Consider the following 21,806-nt stretch of genomic DNA (forward strand, 5'->3'; position numbering starts at 1 on the left):
TCCCGGACCAGTGGCATCCACATCATGTGGACCCTTGTTATAAAGGTAGTCAGTTCTAGAACCCCATCCTAGACCTACTGAATCAGAGACTCTTGGGGTGAGGCCAGAAATGTGGGTCTAAACAAGGTCTTCGGGTGTTCCGATGTTTCCATGGGTTTGAGAAGTGTGAAACTAACATATTAATGATGAATTTTAGCAGTTAATAAAATTGGAGAGGGCGCCTGGGTGGCACAGTCGGTTAAGCGTCCGACTTCAGCCAGGTCACGATCTCGCGGTCCGTGAGTTCGAGCCCCGCGTCGGGCTCTGGGCTGATGGCTCAGAGCCTGGAGCCTGTTTCCCATTCTGTGTCTCCCTCTCTCTCTGCCCCTCCCCCGTTCATGCTCTGTCTCTCTCTGTCCCAAAAATAAATAAAACGTTGAAAAAAAAAATTGGAGAGATTCTGCCTCCATTTCACAAAAAATAGTGATTCATGTCCCTGTCATGAGGTACACTTTCTCTCTTACAAACCTTTTTCTTAGTGAGCGTGAGGTGATACCCGTCCCCAAACGCTTCCTTGAGGTAAAATGGTGACCCACAGCAGCGCAGCCCGCCCTGCTCCAGGAAGGCTATGCGGTCACTCAGCACTTCAGCTTCGTCCAAGTGGTGCGTGGACAGAATGATTGTTCTGGCTTGAAAATACAGAGAAGAACAACCGAGAATGAAAAATGAAGACACAGCTCCTGAGATATACAGAGTTAGCACGAGTAAATCCTGTGATTTATGAGGAGATGAAGCACGTTTTATGAGCTAACTGAAAAACTGACCAGAAGGAGCTTTCAAAATAAACAAGGAGAAATTTGGAAGGGGTGTTGCTAAATATACAGGGCTCTTTTCTCATAAGTCGGCAGCGAAAAGGCATTGCCTTTGCTGTATGGCTGAATGTCCATCAGTCAGAGGCACGCGTTAGCAACTCCTTCCTTAGTTTGCTCCTTTGTCTTCATTTCCATTCTTTCTCTCTTTGCCTGTGTCTCTCCCCCACTTTTTTCACTATGAAGAAGCAATAATTTTCGAGACTTTTTGAATATTCCTCTCTGATTAATCCACTCCACTCTGATTGCTTCTTTGCTTCACATCCTGTTAGCACTTGTTTAGTCTGTTTTCAGTTTATTTTCGTTTGTGTATGTTTGATATCTCTAATTAGATTCTAAGCTCCTGTAGGCAGAATTTGGGACTTCTATCTTTTTGCATGCTCTCAAAAAGGCCAGTGAACTCAACTCACAGGGGGCACTACAGGGATATTAACTAATAAACCCAGAAATTTAATGGCGGGAAGAGAAGACTTTGGGAAGGGGAAGACTCCATCTGAGACTTTTAACAGGGCTTCTAAACAGAAAAGGTGTAGGCTTGGTTGCAAGCATCCCAGAGGACAAAGTTATGACCGCTGGGTGGACAAGTTATAAGAAGGTCCTCATACCAGTTTTGTTCTTGGATATAACATCCCATATACTTCGGCGAGAACATGGGTCAACTCCAGTGGATGGTTCATCCAAAATGACCACCCGTGATCCACCAATAAGAGCTATAGATATGGATAGCTTCCTCTTCATTCCTCCTGACAAAGTGCCAACTCTCTTATGACGATGGCTGTATAGTCCAGTATCTTTTAACGTCCTTCAAAAATAATGTATGGTGGTTATTTTTGACAGAGAAAATATTTGAATATTGAAAAAATACAATAAGTACTTTAAGTAATAGGCGTTTACTAAGCAACTATTATGTGCTCAGCAAGGTACAATACACTATTAAGGATTCATGATACGGTTTTTTATTGTTTATCGTCTAGTTGGAGGTTCAAAATTGATACCCAGGAAACAACACAAGGGAATACATGGCTCATTTTTTTATTTGTTCATTGAAAAATACTTAGGGAAGGCCTGCCTGTTTTGTGCCAGACTGTTTAAGCTACTGGAGGAAATAGTGAGAAGATAATATTTCTACCCATAAGGAGATTAGGTTCTATCTAGTATGTGTATGTATTGGGAAGGATGCAGATAAAATTCGGTCAATAAACATATTCCCAAGTATGTTTATAATTCACTAGATGGTAACAAGTACAATAAAAAATACATAAAGCAGGGTACATGAGATAAGGAGTGCCTGGGGCATGCTATTTTAAGCATATATATATATATACAGTCATCCCCTCAGAGAAGGTGATATTTGATCAGAGACTAGGAAAATGGAGGAGTGGGTCAAACAGCTGTCTGGGGAAGGCTGCTCTAAGTAGAGGAAACAATAAGTGAGAAGCCCTGTGGCGGGAGTATAAGCCAGTGTGTGACTTAGGCAGTGTCTAGAGTACAGTGAATGGAGGAAAACTAGAAGGAAATGACATCAGAAGTGAGATGGGGGCAAGTCTTGTAGGGTCTCTTGGCCTCTACTGAGTTCAACACTGAATGTGGTGGGATGCCATAAAGGGCTTTGAACCCTAGAGTTACATGGTCTGATTTGTCTTTTTTTTTTTTTTTTAGTTTATTTACTTATTTTTAGAGAGAGAGAGAGAGAGAGAAAGAGAGAGAGAGAGAGAGAGAGAGAGAGAGAGAGAGAGAGAAAAGCACGAGAAGCATGAGTGGGGAGGGGCAGAGAGAGAGAATAAAGAGAATCCCAAGCAGCCTCCACACTGTCAGTGCAGATCCCGATGCAGGGCTTGAACTCACAAACCACAATGTCATGATCTGAGCTGAAGTTGGTCACTCAACTGATTGAGCCACCCCAGCATCCCCTGATTTGTCTTTTAAAAAGGTCACTCAGGCTGCTCTTTGAAGGATAAACTGTATAAGGGAGAGGAGAAGGTAGGTGTCCAGTTAGTAGGCTTGGCCTGATGTTGTAGCCATTAGAAACAGAGGATTTGGGGCAATATGGTAGCCTGAGATGAAGAAAGTTAAACAGTTTCAGTACAATACTTGGCTCGTGATCATGACGACATAAAATATATACAATACCGGAAAAGTAGAAAAACTAAAACCAATTCTTTTGTGACCAAATGTTTCCTACAGGCATTATCATTACCATAGCTTGACGTCTTTTTGAGAGGCGTTACCAGTGCATGTCCTGATTGTCACTATACTGACCTTTTCACTTCCTCATGCAGCTGCTTTTTAGTCCAGTGAGGAACTTTGATGGAGCCATACAGCAGTAAGTGTTCCTTGGTAGTGAGGTAACTAAACAAGACGTCGTGCTGCATGCAGACCCCCATGCTCTTCCGTACCGTGTGTAGGTCTGTTTTGGTATCTTTTCCGTAAACAAAGATGGTGCCTGCTGAAGCCCCAAAAAGCCCAGTCAACATGGAGCTGAAAATGAAGAAATGATAAATTAGGTATCAACCAAGCATTTAAGTTAGATTTTAGAACTAAATATATCTCATTCATTAGCAAACAGTATTACAGTGTATCTCCTTAGGTAAGACCAAGCTATAAAATAAAATGGTATTACATGGGAACAAACATTGAGTGACTTTTAAGCTTTTAATTATTTAGAGTGTTACATAAACACTACACAGTGACAATGATGGGGAGGGGTGGTGGCCGTAGTAATGACAGAAATGGTCACATACTTTAATTGCCAAGTATGCTCTCTCCTTGAGCAAACTCATGCACCTCCCTGGCATCAGATGGTATCTATGAGTCGTGGAGTCTCAAATTTATATCTTTAGCCCAGACCTCACCACTCAGATCCAGATTTGCCCTGTATATCCAGAAGACAGTATCACTTCTCCATAAGACATCTTACAGGACCCTCAAACTCAACATGTTTAAAATTTAACTCAGGCTCTTTGCCCTCAACTCTGTGCTCCCACTGATGTTCCTCTTTCACCATACGATGAATCCAAATACTGGTTGCACAAGCCTAGAATCCAGAATCTGTGTTTGCATCCTCCTCCTATCTCTGTTTTCAACCTCTGCCCATATGTCCCATTTTCCCAGCCACACCACAGTGCAAGCCACACCACCACTTGCTCCTGACCACACCACTCTCCTTCCCATGTGAACATTGGTCACTTTCAGTCCCTGTGTCACTTTTCAGTCTACACTGTGATTATTCTCTACTGTGATTATTCTCTATCTTACTAGACAATTGCTTATCATTTTTCAGATGGTTAATAAACTGAGCAATTACTTAATATCCATCTTCTCCAGTAACATGTAAGCTCCATGAGGTCATGCAAAGGATCCATTTTTCCACCACTGTCTCTAGTACCTAACTAGTACCTTGTACCTTGTATATAATGAACCCTAAATGACTATTGTGGATTTAATAGGGAATCAATAATATATGCAATTCTTCCCATAAAAACACCTTGAAATATAAACAACTCATTCTTCATATTCAGAAGAATAAAATTAGGACTTTCTCAGCTAAAATTACAGCTTCTTCAAAAAACCTTCTTCTCTTTTCTTCGCTGGTCTCTTATTGCCTATTAGAAACCTGCTTTTAAGCACTAAATCACTATGTTTTCACTAGAAAGCCAACTTTGAATTTAAGCAGGCCATATAAATAAGAGTAGCTGCATGTTCCCTCATTTCATGACCTTACTTTGTCCCCTTTTATTTGTAAAAGAAAAATTAATTTGAATATATTTTGGCAGTCACTGAGCTTACTTATGATAATACTAAATAGGATATCCAGCAACTGACACTTTTTTTCAAATAAGAGCTAAAGAGAAACAGCAGCTTAGCACTGACTTCCAGCCAAGAATGTGGAGCACTGGAGGTGAGTCACAAAAAAAAATTCAAAAGGATGTCACTTTAAAAACATTTGAGTCTCTTCTCCTTTTGGACACATCAGTTAAATCATGAGTGAGAAGGAACAGCTCATGTACCACTCCTGGCCCTTTTGATCTATATCTGATAGCTGGTGATTTCTTTCTTCATGAATCAAGGCAAGGAGCAGCTGGGGCTGAGTGTGTTTATAGCAAAGTGTGTAAACTCAAAATTATACATGGGCCAGAATAGAAATGCAAATAAATGAAGCAGACTGGGCATATGCGACAGTGCAGATTTGTGAGGAACAGGAATAAATCAGAAAGCAGATGTCCCCTTTAAGAGAACAGTCACCGGTAAGACCCAACCAATTGTCCCCACCTTAGACCGTGGACCCAGTATTGCTAGAACATCCTATTATCCAAGGAATGTGAAGAATATTTCTTTCTATTAGAAAACCTCTCCATTTGTAAATATTGGCACTGAATTATAACTTTTAAGAAGTACTGGTTCAGCCTGATCTGGCCTTTTGAGGTCTCAGATTGGGACCTCTGACTTAGACTCCATTTTATAGTAAACAAAATGAGCTACCTTAATCTATCTCGGAGATGTAGTAACTTCATTCTTTATGAAAGAAATGAGGAAATATTAAGTAATAGGCTTCCAGGACAATAAGTGTTAAAAAGTAACATACATCGTAGTAGTTTTCCCGGCTCCATTGGGCCCCAGCAAGGAAGTAATATGTCCTTCATAGAAGTTCAGATTGAGGTTATCAACAGCAATTTTTGAGCCATAGATCTTTGTGACCCCATGAAGGGCAACCCCAACTGTGAGATCCTTAGGTTCAGGCTCAATGTTGGAGGGGAACATGTACTCAGGACCTGAAGGGAAATCAAGAGAAGAATTATAAAGATCACAAAGAAGGAGAATGCAGCCACAGAGAGACTTTTCCTTAATTAAAAACTGAAGACTATAACAACACAGGCCTCTAAGTAAAAATAACTCTGGAAACAAAATATTGTAGCCTTCAGCTTCTCATTTGGTTAAAGAATGAATGAGGTGGGGAACCACACTCTCCAAGGCTCATATCACACCTCTCTGTCAGAACAGGTAGTCTTAGACTACGCTATCATAATAATGAATTCTCCTTGATTCAACAGATCTCAAATATTTAAAAGGCAGTCTAAGTTCTCTGATCAGACAGGATGATACCAACTAATGGAAAAAAAAAATGTCTACAAGATGTGATTTTACGGTGACAAGGCCAGTTCAGATCTGTGGTTATAGAATCCAGTTTATTGATTACTATCCACATCTGCTTTAGGCACCACACATAGACCATGGATATGGGTCATCCTTACCTTATGAAGATGGCACTACTCACCCAATGTAAATCATGAGCTTTAAACTGTTTGTTCAGCGTTGGTGATGGGTTATGCTAAATTATTTGTAACTTGGTTACTCTTTTTGACTAGTGACAGATGGCTGGAGTTAGGGGTGTAGACTGTGGCCAAGGAACAAATTTTTTCTCTGTGTGAATCTAACTGGACCACAAAGGGATCTACAATCTTGGCCTAATTAGCGCCATATGCTAACCAACTGAGCTAATGAGCCCAGAAAAAGCCACAATTTAATCTCCATAAGAGTCTGAACACATATGTGTGGACATATTCATCCATGACTAAAAGGATGATAATTTTGCCATTTAGAAAAACATAATTAAAATCACTAGTCATGTAAATTTTTATATCACTTCTGTCATAATAATGCTTGTTGTTGACCTACTTGTCTTACTGGCAGATGGGTTGGTGTTCTGCATCATGATATTAGTAAACATAAGGCCATTGCTTTTCTCATGCTTCATGTCTGTACATCCCAATCGCTCCTTCCAATATGAAGGGAGGACTGGAAAATACCACGGAGCTGCCATGCCATAGGTACCTGTGATAAAAATGTATTAGGAAGAATAAATATTAGCTGATTGTTAACATTAGGCATCAGAAGCTAAACAACAGAACATTATATATGGTTCAGAAAGTATTTTCTTTCTTTCTTTTTTTTTTTGATCTATATCAAATTAAAGCATAGTCTGTTTCCAAAGTAAAGCAAAAAAAGATAGCTTCTCTTTTATTCTTTTAAAAAAATAACTTCATTGAGGTATAATTACATGCCATAAAATCTGCTCATTATAATAAGTGTAGAGGTAGATGATTTTAGTAAATACCTGAAGTTGTGCAACCATCACCACAACCCATGCATTATTAGACTATTCCTACAGCTTCAACAAGTGTTCTTATGCCCATGTACAGATAACTCCTGGTCCCACCTCAAGTTCTAGACAATTACTGATTTGCTTTCTGTCTCTACACATTTGTCTTTTATAGGAATTTATGCAAATGGAAGAATACTCTTCTATTCTACAACACCAGGAAATACACAAATATCAGTAAGGCTGAATGGAAAAGCTCTCAAGCATGTTAAAAGTGATGATGACCTGAGAACTAAAATAGGGGCTCTAACTAGTGTTTTCTATTAGAATTTGGTAAATTCTCCTCAGAATTAGAAGAATTGGTTTTGCTTTATCATGTCTCATGTGCCCAATTGGAAAGACTGGATTCCATGCTTCTTAATACACTCCACCTTTTAAAGGAACATCAGAGAAGGAATTCACCAGTGCACTATCTCGTCCTGGAAAGTCCCGGTTAGTTTGGAGTTTTAAGTTTGTATGTTTTGGTTTTTTTTGAGACTATGGCAGATCAAGTATTAAAAAATATATAGTAGCTGATTTATAAGCATGAAAACTATACAAAATATATCTGTTGGAAGTATGTTCATACCTGGGAACACATTTCTGACATACCAAGCAATAAGGAAATAAATGAAAGAGTCAGCTAGGATTAGACAGCAGAGCCAACCAAAGGAGGTAGTGTCATCCTGAACTGGGGAACTGTACATATTTTCCCACTGAAGACCTAAAAAGTAAACACATGTATTTATTCTTCTGCGAGACGTACTGCAGTGGGAAGGATAAAATCTAGTTTTAAAGGAAGTGAGCCTACCAATGCCTTGCTCCTCATATCTTGCAATGTATTGACTTGCATAACTGAATGCTGTTGGGGACAGCAGGCTCTGTGAAGAAATGAAACAGCAATGATAGTTCTTATAAGTTTTGTGCAAGAGGGATCTAAACATACTTAAAACTTTGGACACTTATACAGATAAAATTGACACTAACTCCCTAAGCGTATTTAAAAATGGAGAGATCCCATTGGTACGGGTCCAGAGGTCCTGTACCAAGCACACTATCCCTCTGAAGAAGAGAAGAGGGAATAGCGGAAAACAAAATCAGGAAAATTATGCTTGGAAAATATTTGTCCAAAACCCAAAATATGTATCTAAACTTAGTAAATGTTACTCAGCAATTTATAAGATAGGTAATTAAAGGGTAATGCAATGCTAAGACTAAAATCAAATCAACTGTTAGAAGCCATAAGATGTTTTTACTTCATAAATTGATTACAGGTAACAGAAGTACTATGAATTAAAATATACTAAAATATGAATTGATTGAATACTTACAATGTAACAAATTAGGAATTTAATGTTGCATTAACCCAAAGTAGTCAATGTTAAATGAAAGTTATTTAACACTTTCCATTTCCATAAACACCAAAGTTGCAATATGACTCTCAAAGAGATTTATTTTTCTGCTTTCCAAATTTCAAACTATTCTTATTGATTTCATTAAAATTCTTAAATTAATTCAATACTTTTGAATTGAAAAGGCAGAAAAGAATTCAAAATTGATTATATGCTGTCAGTGCATTTGTCTTTATGCCTATAAGTTATATTGTATGTTACCAAACCCGTGAAAATTATTCACACATGTGAATAATTACAGTAATAAAGGCTTTAAGATATTTAAGGAGTTGGACCAGAAAAGAAGTTAGAATTTGTGATGATCTTTAAAATGATTGTTTTTAAAAGATTATTCTTTCTTCAGAAATTATTTCTTAACAGCATTACATACTATGATTTTAACAACGGGGGGAAAGTTTCGTTTTCATTGTCTTATGTTTGTACAGTACTCAATGATATAGAAAAAACTATCATTAGAACACTTAAGCTTATTTTGCAATCGCAGAACTTTTCAATTTAGATAAATGAACTTTTAGTTTGAGAGTCTAAAAACATAAAAAGAACCAATTCTTATCACACACTAGCCATTCACTTGTGACAGTTGACTCACCATGAATACTTTTACAATGTAACTCAACTCATCCTCAACTGTAATCAGAACAATAAAGGGAAAAAAAGCAATGATGTAGATGAGGCTTCCAATAAGGGCTGCAATGTTGGTGTTGTTGAAGAAGACACTGATAAGATAGCTCATGGCAATAACTGAGAAGCTGTAGTCCGAAAAATACAGGAACAAAATGAAACCATTTGTTTTAGGAAGAATATTGCCAAACTTCAGAATAATGATAAGGATGACGATGGTAACCAGTAAAAATCCAATACTCTCTATAAGCCAGGCAAAAAAGTGGCTGCAGGAGTTCACACCCATCATCTTCATGTACTGTGAAAAGGAAAAAGCGTTAGCCCCTTTTTGAGCAGATATTCTCTCAAATAGCAATTATTTCTGCACCATGCCAAAATGCCCACGAGACTCTTCATATATATGGAACTAGGCATCTTAATGATTTTCATAAGTCAAGGATTTGTCCATGCTTGCTATGTAAAATTAATACGACCATTTACATCAGCCCAATTTAAATTGTATGCTTTCAGAGTGCCTAATATAATGGATAATTTGGATGGTGAGGTTCTTTTTTTTTATTTTTTCCAATTTCATTTTATAACTGGTATCTAACTGATGCACCCAGATTAAATTAATTTAGAATAGATTATCAAAATTTATGGTGTCTTCTGCAGAATTTTACAACATGAATTTGACACTTGTGCAGGCATGAATATTTCAAGCAGGTAGAAAAACACGGTTTATTTCAAATTCAGTATAGGGATTGAGATAGCAAAACTCTCTTTAAGAAAAATCTAAACATTGACGGACAACACAATCAGTATTCAGGTTCCTGAGAAAAGTAGAATGGACCTGATTCCTAAGATTTAAAACATGGAAACTTTGAAGGGAGACTTTCTGCCTTGTGGCACAGCTTCCCCATCCTTAAGATCACTGGTAGTCTAGGTCAGGTCTGTCATCTTTGTTTCTCAGAAAGACATTCATGCACCCAAAATGAACTCATGTATCTGAGATTCATGCTCTCTCAATTTATATTCTTTAATAACTCAGTAACATCCCTAAAGGCCAAGGCATTTCACCAAGGTAGAAAAACAGATCAGCATGATATGTTTGAGCATTAACTCAAAGGGATTCTGAAAGCTCTAACGTCCCCTGGATCTTGGTTGTCTCAAATTTGATGACATGTTGCAATTTGTGGGAACCTGCATATCCTGGTACCTAGTTTTAACAATACATGATTAATGCTAAGCTTATGAATCAACAGTCCATTTTTTAAAAAAGAACAAAAGAAATGCTCCTCTAAAGCTTTATGATCTAGTATTTCAGGTAAAATCAAGGATTTTCAATGTCCTCCTTCTTTAAACCTAACTTGTCCAGGAAGGAAAAAAAAAAAAAAAAAAGGAATGCTGCTGAATCTTTTGCTCTACACGCAAAATAGTGAATTTTACTTTCTGCCTTTGTAACTTATCACATTTTGATAACTCTGCTGCTCCTCTTGTTGCCATGGAAACAGCTACCTGACTGCCAACAGTCTAAGCTGTGGGCCTTAAGCTAATCACCGCTGAGAAAAAAGCGTGTGACTTTTTCTCTTAACTTTGCCCTCTTCCTCACCCTCCTCCCTCCTTACTGCTTCTCTCTTCCCAGGCCTTCCTGCCCTTTGCAGTAAAGATTCAACTTATGTTTCCATAGGAATGGAAGTGTGGGTCAAAGTAAAAAACTCAGCATGGAGCAAAGATGTACTATGGAAGGTTTCCTCCATTTACTATGTATCTATCATTGAAAACAAAATTACATTTCAGTATGAAAATACACCTCACAGGTCTTACCGAAATTTTTTCTCTGCACCCCAACCCATTTGAAAAAATTACCGTGTCATGTTTGATGACTGCATTTCAGAGACACGTGCCTATTCCAGTATGATTATGATACGTTAGCTCTTTCATTTGCCTTTCTTATTTGTATTTTGAGGTTTAACTGAGTTCATAATTAACTGGAGAGTTATGGGACCCATATAACTACTCCAGAGCTGATACCCACCACCTAATTTCATGTGACCTATGCGAAAAATACTTTTCCCCAATAGCAGCGTATGTTAGTAGGAGACAATGTCAATTTATTTCACAAGGTGAATATAAAGGATCTAGGACATGAAATAAAGCTGACTTTGGTGTGTGTAAACATGTTTTCCTTTCTCAACAATTTGATAGCTGCAATATAAAACATTTTTATAACTAGAAAATTCTCCATTTAAAGCCTTATTAAAAGATAATCTGGCAAACCCGAAGACCAGGACCAAAGGTGTTTATCCCTGTAATTTTGAAATTTTCAAGATCTGAGATCAGATCCCTATTCCCAAGAGTTGGTAAAAGTTGGAGGGTGATCATTGCTTCCTATGGACACAGACTGAGCTAGGTGCTTCCAAAAGTGTTCACTATTAACATTCTAGCATGAAACTTCAGTGTTGAACTTCAGGATATTGTGCCATGAGCAGAACAGCTGTTATTCATAAAGAGAAAGAGGAAGGAGAGCATGTAAGTCATCCATAAATTATCCAGATTCACTGCCAACTTCGTTATAATAAATAAGACCAAACCTGCTGATGGAAGATGGCCCACCGAGAATCTCTGGCTATGCTTTCCTGGATGTCATTAGTTGATCCTCAGAGTGACATATGTCAGGTGCCAACTTTGCAATCAAAGAGTCACTTATCTCAAGCCTTCCAAACCTGCCTGAAGCAATTCATCAGCATCTCATAACCTGTTGCTCAAGGAAAACCCCTGTACACAGAGTTTGCTTCAGTGGATGGCAGAAAATACTGAGAGCAGGTTTGGTAAGATTTTGGGTAAATGTGTTGCCACATTCAAGAGAAGCTTATGCACAGGAACTGACATTAATGCTCTCAGGAAAAGAAATCACAAAGATTCATGTATTTACTTGAATCTTCATTCAATCCAACAAGAATGTCAAGCACTAATTTATAAGGAATAGTAACATTTCCTACCTCAATTAAAAATTTTTTCTTAACAATTATTGTTTTTTAGTAAGATATAAAGGGTGTTGTGATCACTACTTGAAATGTTCCAAATTCCCACTACCGCGATGGATAGTGTCTACGAAGAAGGCATAAAAAATGCTTAAAGTGAACTACTAAAATCCCGTTTCTTCAGACCACAGATATTTTAGACTACCTATCTGAACTGAGAAAGAACAACCCCAAAATCTTGTCTCCAGCTGAATATAAGCACCGAAATCTCCATAAATGACTTAGATTAGATTAGACAGATGAAGCTAACCCATAAATCAAGAAAATAATGTGCAAAAGTACTTCTCTGTGTGTTGTAAATCAATTTTTGTAACAGTTTTAATATTTTAATTTTTAAAAGCAAGGAACACAGAACAAAACTACAGGCATTTCAAAATAGTTTTTTTTTTTTTTTTAAACTACTGGATTAATCTCATCAACAAACTTACTGGGCATTAATATTTGTACTAATTCCTTTAACAAATTAAAGAAACTCACCGGAGTCATATCATAACAAGGTCAAGGATTAATGGCTTCATTGAAATAGCAACTAACTTGGTTTTCTTGCCCAGATTTAAGAACAATTACAGAAGGAAAAAAAGTATTTTTTTTTTAATTTTTTTTTCAACTTTTATTTATTTTTGGGACAGAGAGAGAGAGAGAGCATGAACGGGGGAGGGGCAGAGAGAGAGGGAGACACAGAATTGGAAGCAGGCTCCAGGCTCTGAGCCATCAGCCCAGAGCCTGAAGCGGGGCTTGAACTCACAGACCGCGAGATTGTGACCTGGCTGAAGTCGGACACTTAACCGACTGCGCCACCTAGGCGCCCCAAAAAAGTATTTTTTATCCTTTTTTATTTAATTGGAATGAGAAGGACATAGGGAATTAAAAGTTTAGTACTTACTGAATATTAAAATTATGGTATTAAAACATGATTTTGAATCTATGGTAACCAAGGAGATTTTCCACCATCATTATCAAAAGTCCTTAAGTGTCTATGCCACCAAAATAAGATAAGAGGGAAAGCAGCTATGATGTGGAAAAGCATTGGTTCAAAGTCAAGACACTTGAGTTCCAGTCTCAGATGGATGACTAACTAGCCCTTCAGTTTTCACCAAGTCACCTCCCCCTGGGCTCAGCTCTTTTCCCTCTAAACAGGAGGACATAAGATTAGAACCATGAGCAGTAGAGGAAGGCTGACCAGGAGGCATTGAGCAGGAGGCGTCCATTCCACATCTCACAAATAGATGGCATTCCTTTGAATTTAGGACACCACTGATTTTAAGATGTGCCATTATTTTTACATGGCACCAAAAAAGAAAAATCACCACCAATTAAATGGTGACACCCTACCAAATGCATCCCAATTCCAGAGGCTTTAAGAAGCAAAGGAAAAGAAGTATTACCTTAGAATTGATAAAATATGGATAACTGAATGCATTCTTGCTGTGGCAGTGAGAGAGTCACATTCTGGAAGTGTGTGCTGAATTAGGTCTAGATAGTAAGGCTTAGTGGAAGGGACTGGGCCCAAGTGAGTATGAACTGGAAGACTCTAAGCCTGATTCTCTGCTCCCAAGCTCAGTGATTTTCTACTGTATGACTTTGAACCCTGAGATCAAGTAGTTAAATTTTGAAAGTAGATGCATGCAAAATGAAGACACAAAGCTACCAAGCAGAAACCAGTGTGCCATTAAAAAAAATATGTCTTTCTTCAATTGAGAAAGAACTCTTCATTATGCTTTGATTTTTAAAAAAAAATTTTTTTTAAAGTGATGTGCTTTAATACACACACTTATATTTACTGTGTGTTTCTACCACAAATTCTATCTTTAAGGTAGGTATTTATTTTGAAGTAGAAAAGAACTCAGTATCTATCACAATTTTCTACTTTAAGGTTTTCCTTTAATCTGTGAAGATTCACTTCTAAGTACCAGGAAACTGAAAGAGAAATATAAGATAGGAGTTTGCAACCAAAATTCTGGTTTAGGGCATGGATTCAAGTTTCCCAAAGATACAAAAATGCTGATTTGAAGGGGCACATGCACCCCAACGTTTATAGCAGTGCTATCAACAATAGCCAAATAATGGAAAGAGCCCAAATGTTCATCGACTGATGAATGGATAAAGAAGATGTGGTATTTGGCAATGAAAAAGAATGAAATCTTGCCATTTGCGACTGTGTGGATGGAACTGGAGCATATTATGCTAAGTGAAATAAGTCAGTTAGAGAAAGATAGTTATCATATGATTTCACTCATATGTGGAATTTGAGAAACTCAACAGATGAATATAGGGGAAGGGAAGGAAAAATAAGATAAAAACAGAGAGGGACACAAACTATAAGAGACTCTTAAATACACAGAACAAACTCAAGGGTTGCTGAACAGAGGGTAAGTGAGGGAAATGGGTTAAATGGGTGATGAACATTAAGGAGGGCACTTCTCAGGATGAGCACTGGGTGTCATATGTAAGAGATGAATCACTGGGTTCTGCTCCTGAAGCCAAGACTACACTGTACGTTAAATAACTAGAATACGAAAAAAAAAAAGAAAGAAAAAAAGAAAAAAGAAAAAGAAAACCTTTCTAAGTTGGAATTAAGAAAGTATCACACACAGTTCTGAATACAAGAAGGCTCAAACCAGTTGATGAGAGGTTTAGCAAATTGTAATTGAAATATAAAAATGCAGCTGTGAGGATCAACCAGAATTCAAATAGAAAAGGTAAGAAGTATAGGTTCAAACTCTAGAACACCCCTGGAAGCCTGATGCTGAGCTAACAAAAACATGAATCAGTAATTTGTACCTTTTAAGGAGAAATAATCAATTGCCTGGAAGCATTGGCAAAGTAAGTCTGAAAAGCACAAGTGGACTAACAAGTTACTCTAACCTCATTATTTCAGGTTGTCAGCCAGGCCTTGCTATAATTACTGCGCCCCACTTTTGAAATGTTCTTGCTTTCTTTTCACTCAGTGAGTGTAAGGATTGACTCATTACAGGATGAGCAGATAAAATAATTTTTATTCCAATACAATCCCAAAATCACACAGCACTTTTTCATAAATTCTAAAAAGAAGTAAGCTATTTTGGATTTGGAAATAATGATGGGGAACATGCTCAAGAAGAGACCATGCTTTACATCCCAGGCCCTGTCTTTCATCATTATATTATTAACCTAGTCAGTAGCATAACATGAAATTCTTAGTCTCTATGAATCATGAGTCAGTGGAAAATAGGAGAGAAGATAACTGAAGAAGACAAGGCATACTGGAAAGAGAATTTGCTTATTGAGAGCTGAAACAAGCCATCTGTCTGTCTATGACTATGTCTGTGTCTACATCTATATATCTATATCTAAATTCGTTTGGACTCATTTAGTTACCATGCCAACAATCTTCCTGCCTCACTAATTATTACTGTTATTATTTGAATTTCCTATAGGAATTTCATGGGCAAAAATTACTCTTAGGATTATAAATTGTACTCAGATTTTACTCAGAATTATTTACATTTTGTTTTTTAGAGTCACTTATAACATGATTTCTGCGTAATTTTTTAAAACAAATATTGCTATATCAGCTGCCTTTATGATTCATAAAATATTTTTTAAAAAAAAAATTTTTTTTAATGTTTATTTATTTCTGAGACAGAGACAGAGCATGAGTTGGGAGGGACAGAGAGAGAGGGAGACACAGAATCAGAAGCAGGCTCCAGGCTCTGAGCTGTCAGCACACTGCCCGACGCGGGGCTCCAACACACAAACCGTGAGATCATGACCTGACCAACTGAGCTACACACGCGCCCCAAATATTTTTCTTTTTAATTCATGAGGTATGGGTCGGGCTTTCTGATTTTGTATAGATATGATGAAGAGCATACTAATTATTATACAAATAGATTTTATTCATAATAAAAAGAGATTCTTGACATACCTCATGAAGCCGGAGATCTTTCTCATAAACAAGTTTTTTTACAAATGCAGCTATAAATACAACCCAGGCAACCATGAGCACAATTGGAAGAGAATAAGAGACACTGGTTAGGAAGCTGCAAAAAAACAGAAACAAAAAAAAATTCAGTGACCCTAATGAATATCAACTGTGCAGATTGTGATAAACAAAAACACATTCCCTCTTACAAATTATAATCCTGCTTTGAAATTGAGAATAGTCATTAATATTATTCCGTTATTTATGAAGTACGAAGCTGACTTAACAGTAAGCCTTTGATTTTCTTGCTGTATTGTTGCAAAAGTAAAAAAAAAAAAAAAAAAAAAAAAAAACAAACAAACCTCTGGATTGTTGGATAAAATTACCCTATTGTTTAGAGTGTGTTTGAGTATGTCCTATCTAGGAAAATAATTATTACATAGATATAATTTCAAAGCTCAAAACCCTTCTGTCTAAACTAAATTCTTATCTAAAAGGCAGATTTAAAATTAGATGATGATCGGTTTATCTAGCTAAAAGCTATATCATCCCAAATTACTGTATTTATCTACTCTTTGGATGCTCATAGTTATTATTAAACTAAATTTCCCAAAATGAAATAAAATAAAACTCAAAGCATTCAATTTAAAATGCAAACAAAGAACTTGGATTCCTCAAAATAATGCTCCAGGAGATGTTTCATAAACAGTATATAAATGACTTTTCTGGTAATGTGTTAAATTAGGCAGTCACTGGAAGACTTCATCAGGCTCCAAATGTATTCTTCTGTGGCCTGCCCACGATACCAGAAAGTTCCAATGCAGTGTTTCTCAAAGTTAACCATGCATCACAATCACCTGAAGGGCTTACTAAACCACGGATTTCTGAGCCTTACCCATAAGCTTCTGATTATATCTGGGGTGGGATAAGGAATTTGCATTTTAAACAATTTCCCAGCTGATGTTGATGTTGCTGGTCCAGAGACCATACTTTGAGAATCATGGTTCTGACATTACTCACATGTCTATGGGCAAATGAGTAGTTTTCAATGAGAAGAACTCTAAATTGATCTGTTTTCCGTAGTAGGCTCCACTGACATTTTCACTTAGAGAAAGGCACCAAGGGTACTCCCCTTTTAATCTATAAGGCTAAGGAATTACCTTCAAAGGTCCTCATGAAAAATGCAAATATTAATGGAACATGACATCACCATCATTCATTATCACTTTAGCATCAGAAGTGTATTATCATCAAAGATAGGAGGGTTTTGTTTGTTTGTTTTGTTTCATACGTGTGTGTGTTGTTTTTTTGTTTTTGTTTTGTTTTTTGGATGGAGAAGAGGGTGGGGGCCATATCCATTTTTTTTGGTTCCTGGGAAACTGTCTGGCATGGCTTAGGCACTTAGACAATATTTGTTGAATGAATTTTCTCTTGGTTCAGGTCCAGCCCTAATGGTGTTTCTGGCTCTAGAATTAGGTAAAGGGCCTCATTCATCAATAACAAATTCCCTAAAATGTTTCTTCCAGTGATGGTGTACTTTAAGATTGGTTTGGTTTAGGTTTGGTTTAATATAAAGGAGAAAATTCTGGTCTCCTAATCGAAAGACCACTGAGTTACCAGCTATACAACTATGGACACGTTACTTAAGCTTTCTGGATTTTAGTTTTTTCATCAGGAAAATACGGTTGATGATACCTCATCTCACTTACCGTACTAAGGTTGTTGGGTGAACAGAGGAAATAATATATGTGAAAGCACTTTGTATGCAATAAAGAGTTGATATGTATATGTAGGATATTATGACCATACTCCCACGAAGAATGCAGAATATAGTTACTTTTATTCTTAAAAAGAAAATCCAGGTACCCACTATCCTAGGTACCAACATTTATAAGGGGGAAAAAAATGAGCGGAAAATAGATGAGAAATTTTCTTTTAATTGAACCCACAGGTCTTTACTATTCGTGCCAGCCGATGCAGTTCCTACACAGTTCAGGCTGCAGAGAACTGACTGGCCTCCACAATAAGCAGCTAACCTTGACAACCCACTGGTGGAAGCCTCATCCGTCTCCCTGGACCGCTGCTGCACAAAGGGCTGCACCACCTCATTTTATCTACAGCTCTTGAAGCAGCCAAAGTAGACAGACACATTGATAGAAAGAAAAAAGAAAAAAAAAAAAAGAGCAGAGCCATCTAAATTGTATATAAACTGAGCAAATGGGCTAACAAGTGTAATTTCATTAAAGTAATATTCTGCCTCAAGCTTTTATGTAGGAGGATGAGGCTGACTGTGGTCAGAGTGGAGGAGCCAGCCAGCGCTACCCGCCTGGCAGACTTTTTGAACATTCAAATTCAATTGTCTAAAACATGATCCGTACATTTTTTGTTGATGTAGCAAACCATTTGAGATAAGGATTTCTAGCAAGTGGACTGGTAGTACCTAACATAACATAGTGTTAGATGGCATAATATTTATCTTAGAGAGTGAATCAATGATGTGCTTTATCAAAATTTTTCTTAAAATTGGTCATGGACTCACAGATTTTTAATAAAATTTGAGAGTTGGAAGAGATGTTAAGATTGCCTTGTTTAATCCTCTCCTTTCACTAGAGAAAGCGAAGACCAGTAGAGAGTAGGTAGCATCAAAATCGTGCAGTGATGCATTCAGGTCTGTAGTTTAATGTTCCTAATTCAAGGGCCATAGTCCTTGGAAAGCTAAGGGTTATGATGAAGAAAACCTGAATCATTTGGTAAGAACTTTGCCATCATTTTGGTAACCATGAGCAGCTGTAGTGGAGCTGTGCGCTGTACCATCGACCCTTTCCTGGAAGCAAGCTTTAGACAAAACTTTGGTAAAAGAGATCGCTTTCATTTGATACATGTGAATGAATACATAGAAATGAGTGCTCAAAAAAGTGGTTGACTATTAAAAGAGGCTAGAGCTGCAGAGACTTACTTGTCTTTCATGTAGCAGGGATATGGAATTGCTTGGACCTGGACTGCTATTTCCTGGGAGTTTCTTCCAGTCTGCAATTCAATGATTGCTCTCTCAATACTATCCTGTAAGTAAACAAAAGCCCTGCCATAGATCTGGTTATGTGATGGAGAATTGTGTGGCCCCGGGGCCCAAATCTTGGTCCTTATGCTTCTTGTGGTCTGTGCAGTCTTGAGACTCATGCGGATGGTATATTTTATGACAGGGGGAAGAGAGACATTTTCAGAGTCATAGCCTCTATGCCGACTTCTGTTAGAAGGAAGCTTAAAAATAACACCTAAAAATAAAAGGGAAACAACAGCATAAAGGTTATTTTATGGTTGACATTATTCATTGTTTGGAGGGGACACTTAGGGGGCAGCCAAACAGGCAATTGAGTTTGTAATGTGACAGTAAGTTCAGGCTCCTAATTTACAGGAAAGATGGCTAACTGGAAGTGACAACTTCAGAGATTCAAAGCAGGAGTTTGAGAATATAATTACAAACTAAGTGGCCAGATTAAATAGATCACTCTAAGCCACTTACTAAAATTAAAACATGCACACACACACACACACACACACACACAAATGAATAATCTTGACTGATTATGAAGATGGACTCAACTTCACCCCATAACTATGTAATCCATTTCAGTCTCAATTCTAACCATGCCAACAAAATTACACATTTGTTGAAGTCTCCACGGACAATATAGTTGGTTTACTACATGAAAGGTTCTCATTTCTAAGGACATCAGAGGGGACAGTGACCCCCCAGACTACTTTTCTGAGTTCTGGATGAAAGGGGTAAGGAAAGAATTTGGCCAATTTTAGTACAAAGAGAAGCTCAAACTCTAGTAGAATGACACTTACTTCCAAAGAGTTCGTTGCTTTTGTAAAGCCTTTTAGCCTGTCTCTCCATCTCATCTATGCTTTTTGCTGCCTGAATACGGTCATATAATACACAGGAGGAAATATTTACTGTCAGGGAGGACAGTGTGTTGAGATGATCAATGAGGTCAATGCTGTTTTCTAATTTCAGCCTTAGAATATCTAAAAAAGCAAAGCAAAACAGACAAAACACATATTAGTTGTATTATAATGTTGTTTCTAATAGTACTGAGACAAACAAAATACTGACTTTTTGGTATATAATAACCATTATACTAGATTATGAGTAATAGGAAGTTGTAGAATTTGCTCCAAAAATATCCAGTAACAAAAATAGCTAATAACACATAGGAAAATGTATCCAGTTGTTCAAATATTCATTGAAGAGTATGTTGAGCTGGTACTGATATAGTAGACCCAAGTTCAAAGAGTGGTACAAGCCAATTTAAAAGTATATCCTGCTACAATTTAGGTAACCAATGACTAAAGGTGAATAATTAAAAATATATATCTACATGTAGTCAGGAAGAACACGAGTGATAAAAGTTTTGAATAAACAGAAACACTTAACTTCATTCAGGGAATGTGAATGTAAGAATTTAAACAAAGAAAAATCTATGTAGAGTGCAAATAAACTATGTCATTAAATAAGTTGTGCTACAGAATCATTTCTTAGGAGACTGTGAGAATCTATGCCACATAGTTAACAACTTTCTAAAACTGATATAAAACCTTAAGTGAGTTATGTCTATTGATATCTGTATTAATCTAGACAAAATGATCAAGTTTTTATTTCAGGTAATTACTTTGGAAGAAAGAGGATTTAATTGCTCTTCAATTTCATGATTCCTTATGAGGAAATCAACCGAGACAAAGGGTAAATATGAAATTGCAAGTTAATAAATCACTTGGCCAATTAAATTTTCACTGACTTGATCATCATGAATACCAAGAATGCTGTATCATAAATCCCTCCTCACAGAACCCAAACATGACTCTTCCAAACTCCAACGCAAGACTAATTTCTCACAGAGGGCAACTTCTTAAATGCATTTCTCATTAGAATTTAAAGTGAAATGGTTTGCTGGATATAGACATTGGTGGGGGAGGGGTAAAACTGTGGTTGAACAGTGGCCTCCAGTGGCCATTGGAAATTAACACAACACCAAGGATTCCTTAGAAATGCTGGCAGACAGGATCAAAGAGCTATGAGGGTCAGTGCCCCACTGCCAATTCAAACTATATTAACTCTCAGATACTAAGTTGCATATACAATTACACAAACATCAAGTCTCACTGCTACATTCATTTTAGTCTATTTTTAAATTCTAGAACTCCTGTCCTATATTAAGAAGATAAAATTTATATAAAACTTTGTAGTATATTCCCGATATTTTGATCAAATGATTTCTTACCCAAATGGTACTTTTAGAGAATAAATACACCAGTATCTTTCCTTAATGAAACTCGGTCAACTATCATAAAGTGCACACAATTATATACAATACAAACATGAGCCTAATTCCTCCCTACTGGTTTACAGACTATGTCACTTCTGTCCCAGGAGCTTCAGGGAGGAGGGGCACATGCTCTACTGCAGCCAAATTCTGATGCTCTCAATCCCTTCCTCATACTTGTGGTTGCATAGCAACAGTGAATCAGACACAGACTGAATTAGATGTCTTGCATCCCTTAGGTTGAAGGTGGGGATGTGGCAGAGGGAATGCATAAGTTCAGACAGCTTCCTTTGATCCTCTTTGCCTGTTTCTTTTAAATGACCATGAGAGGAGGATCCAACCTTGACTACTGATTTAAGTTTATTTTCTTTTGAATCTCTTCATTGCCTTTGTTTTGCTTCTGCTAACTCAATAATTTCTTCCAGTTACATTCTGGGTTAATCAAAGTGATACTGAGGCCAGCGGAGATAAGATTTAAATGTAACTGGAAATAAACCATTTCATCTTCCTTTGTCCTTAAGGACTTGCTTTTCATCAA

At 37.2% G+C, this 21,806-nt stretch overlaps 1 protein-coding gene across 3 annotated transcripts in view; it reads right to left on the reverse strand.

Moving 5' to 3' along the window:
* ABCA12 (ATP binding cassette subfamily A member 12) overlaps nucleotides 1–21,806 on the reverse strand; it is a 286,404-nt gene that overhangs the window by 39,843 nt on the left and 224,755 nt on the right. For all 3 annotated transcript variants that reach the window (XM_019838640.2, XM_045034452.1, XM_019838638.2), the window contains 11 exons: nucleotides 19,794–19,973; nucleotides 18,901–19,216; nucleotides 15,948–16,062; nucleotides 8,986–9,315; nucleotides 7,796–7,865; nucleotides 7,574–7,708; nucleotides 6,522–6,677; nucleotides 5,431–5,617; nucleotides 3,108–3,326; nucleotides 1,454–1,650; nucleotides 508–668 (listed from right to left, as the gene is read on the reverse strand). In XM_019838640.2, the coding sequence (XP_019694199.2) occupies nucleotides 508–668; nucleotides 1,454–1,650; nucleotides 3,108–3,326; nucleotides 5,431–5,617; nucleotides 6,522–6,677; nucleotides 7,574–7,708; nucleotides 7,796–7,865; nucleotides 8,986–9,315; nucleotides 15,948–16,062; nucleotides 18,901–19,216; nucleotides 19,794–19,973 (2,066 nt within the window). The remainder of the gene's footprint in view (nucleotides 1–507; nucleotides 669–1,453; nucleotides 1,651–3,107; nucleotides 3,327–5,430; nucleotides 5,618–6,521; nucleotides 6,678–7,573; nucleotides 7,709–7,795; nucleotides 7,866–8,985; nucleotides 9,316–15,947; nucleotides 16,063–18,900; nucleotides 19,217–19,793; nucleotides 19,974–21,806) is intronic.

Source organism: Felis catus, chromosome C1 (assembly GCF_018350175.1).
Source record: "Felis catus isolate Fca126 chromosome C1, F.catus_Fca126_mat1.0, whole genome shotgun sequence".
In the NCBI taxonomy this organism is placed as follows: Eukaryota; Metazoa; Chordata; class Mammalia; order Carnivora; family Felidae; genus Felis; species Felis catus.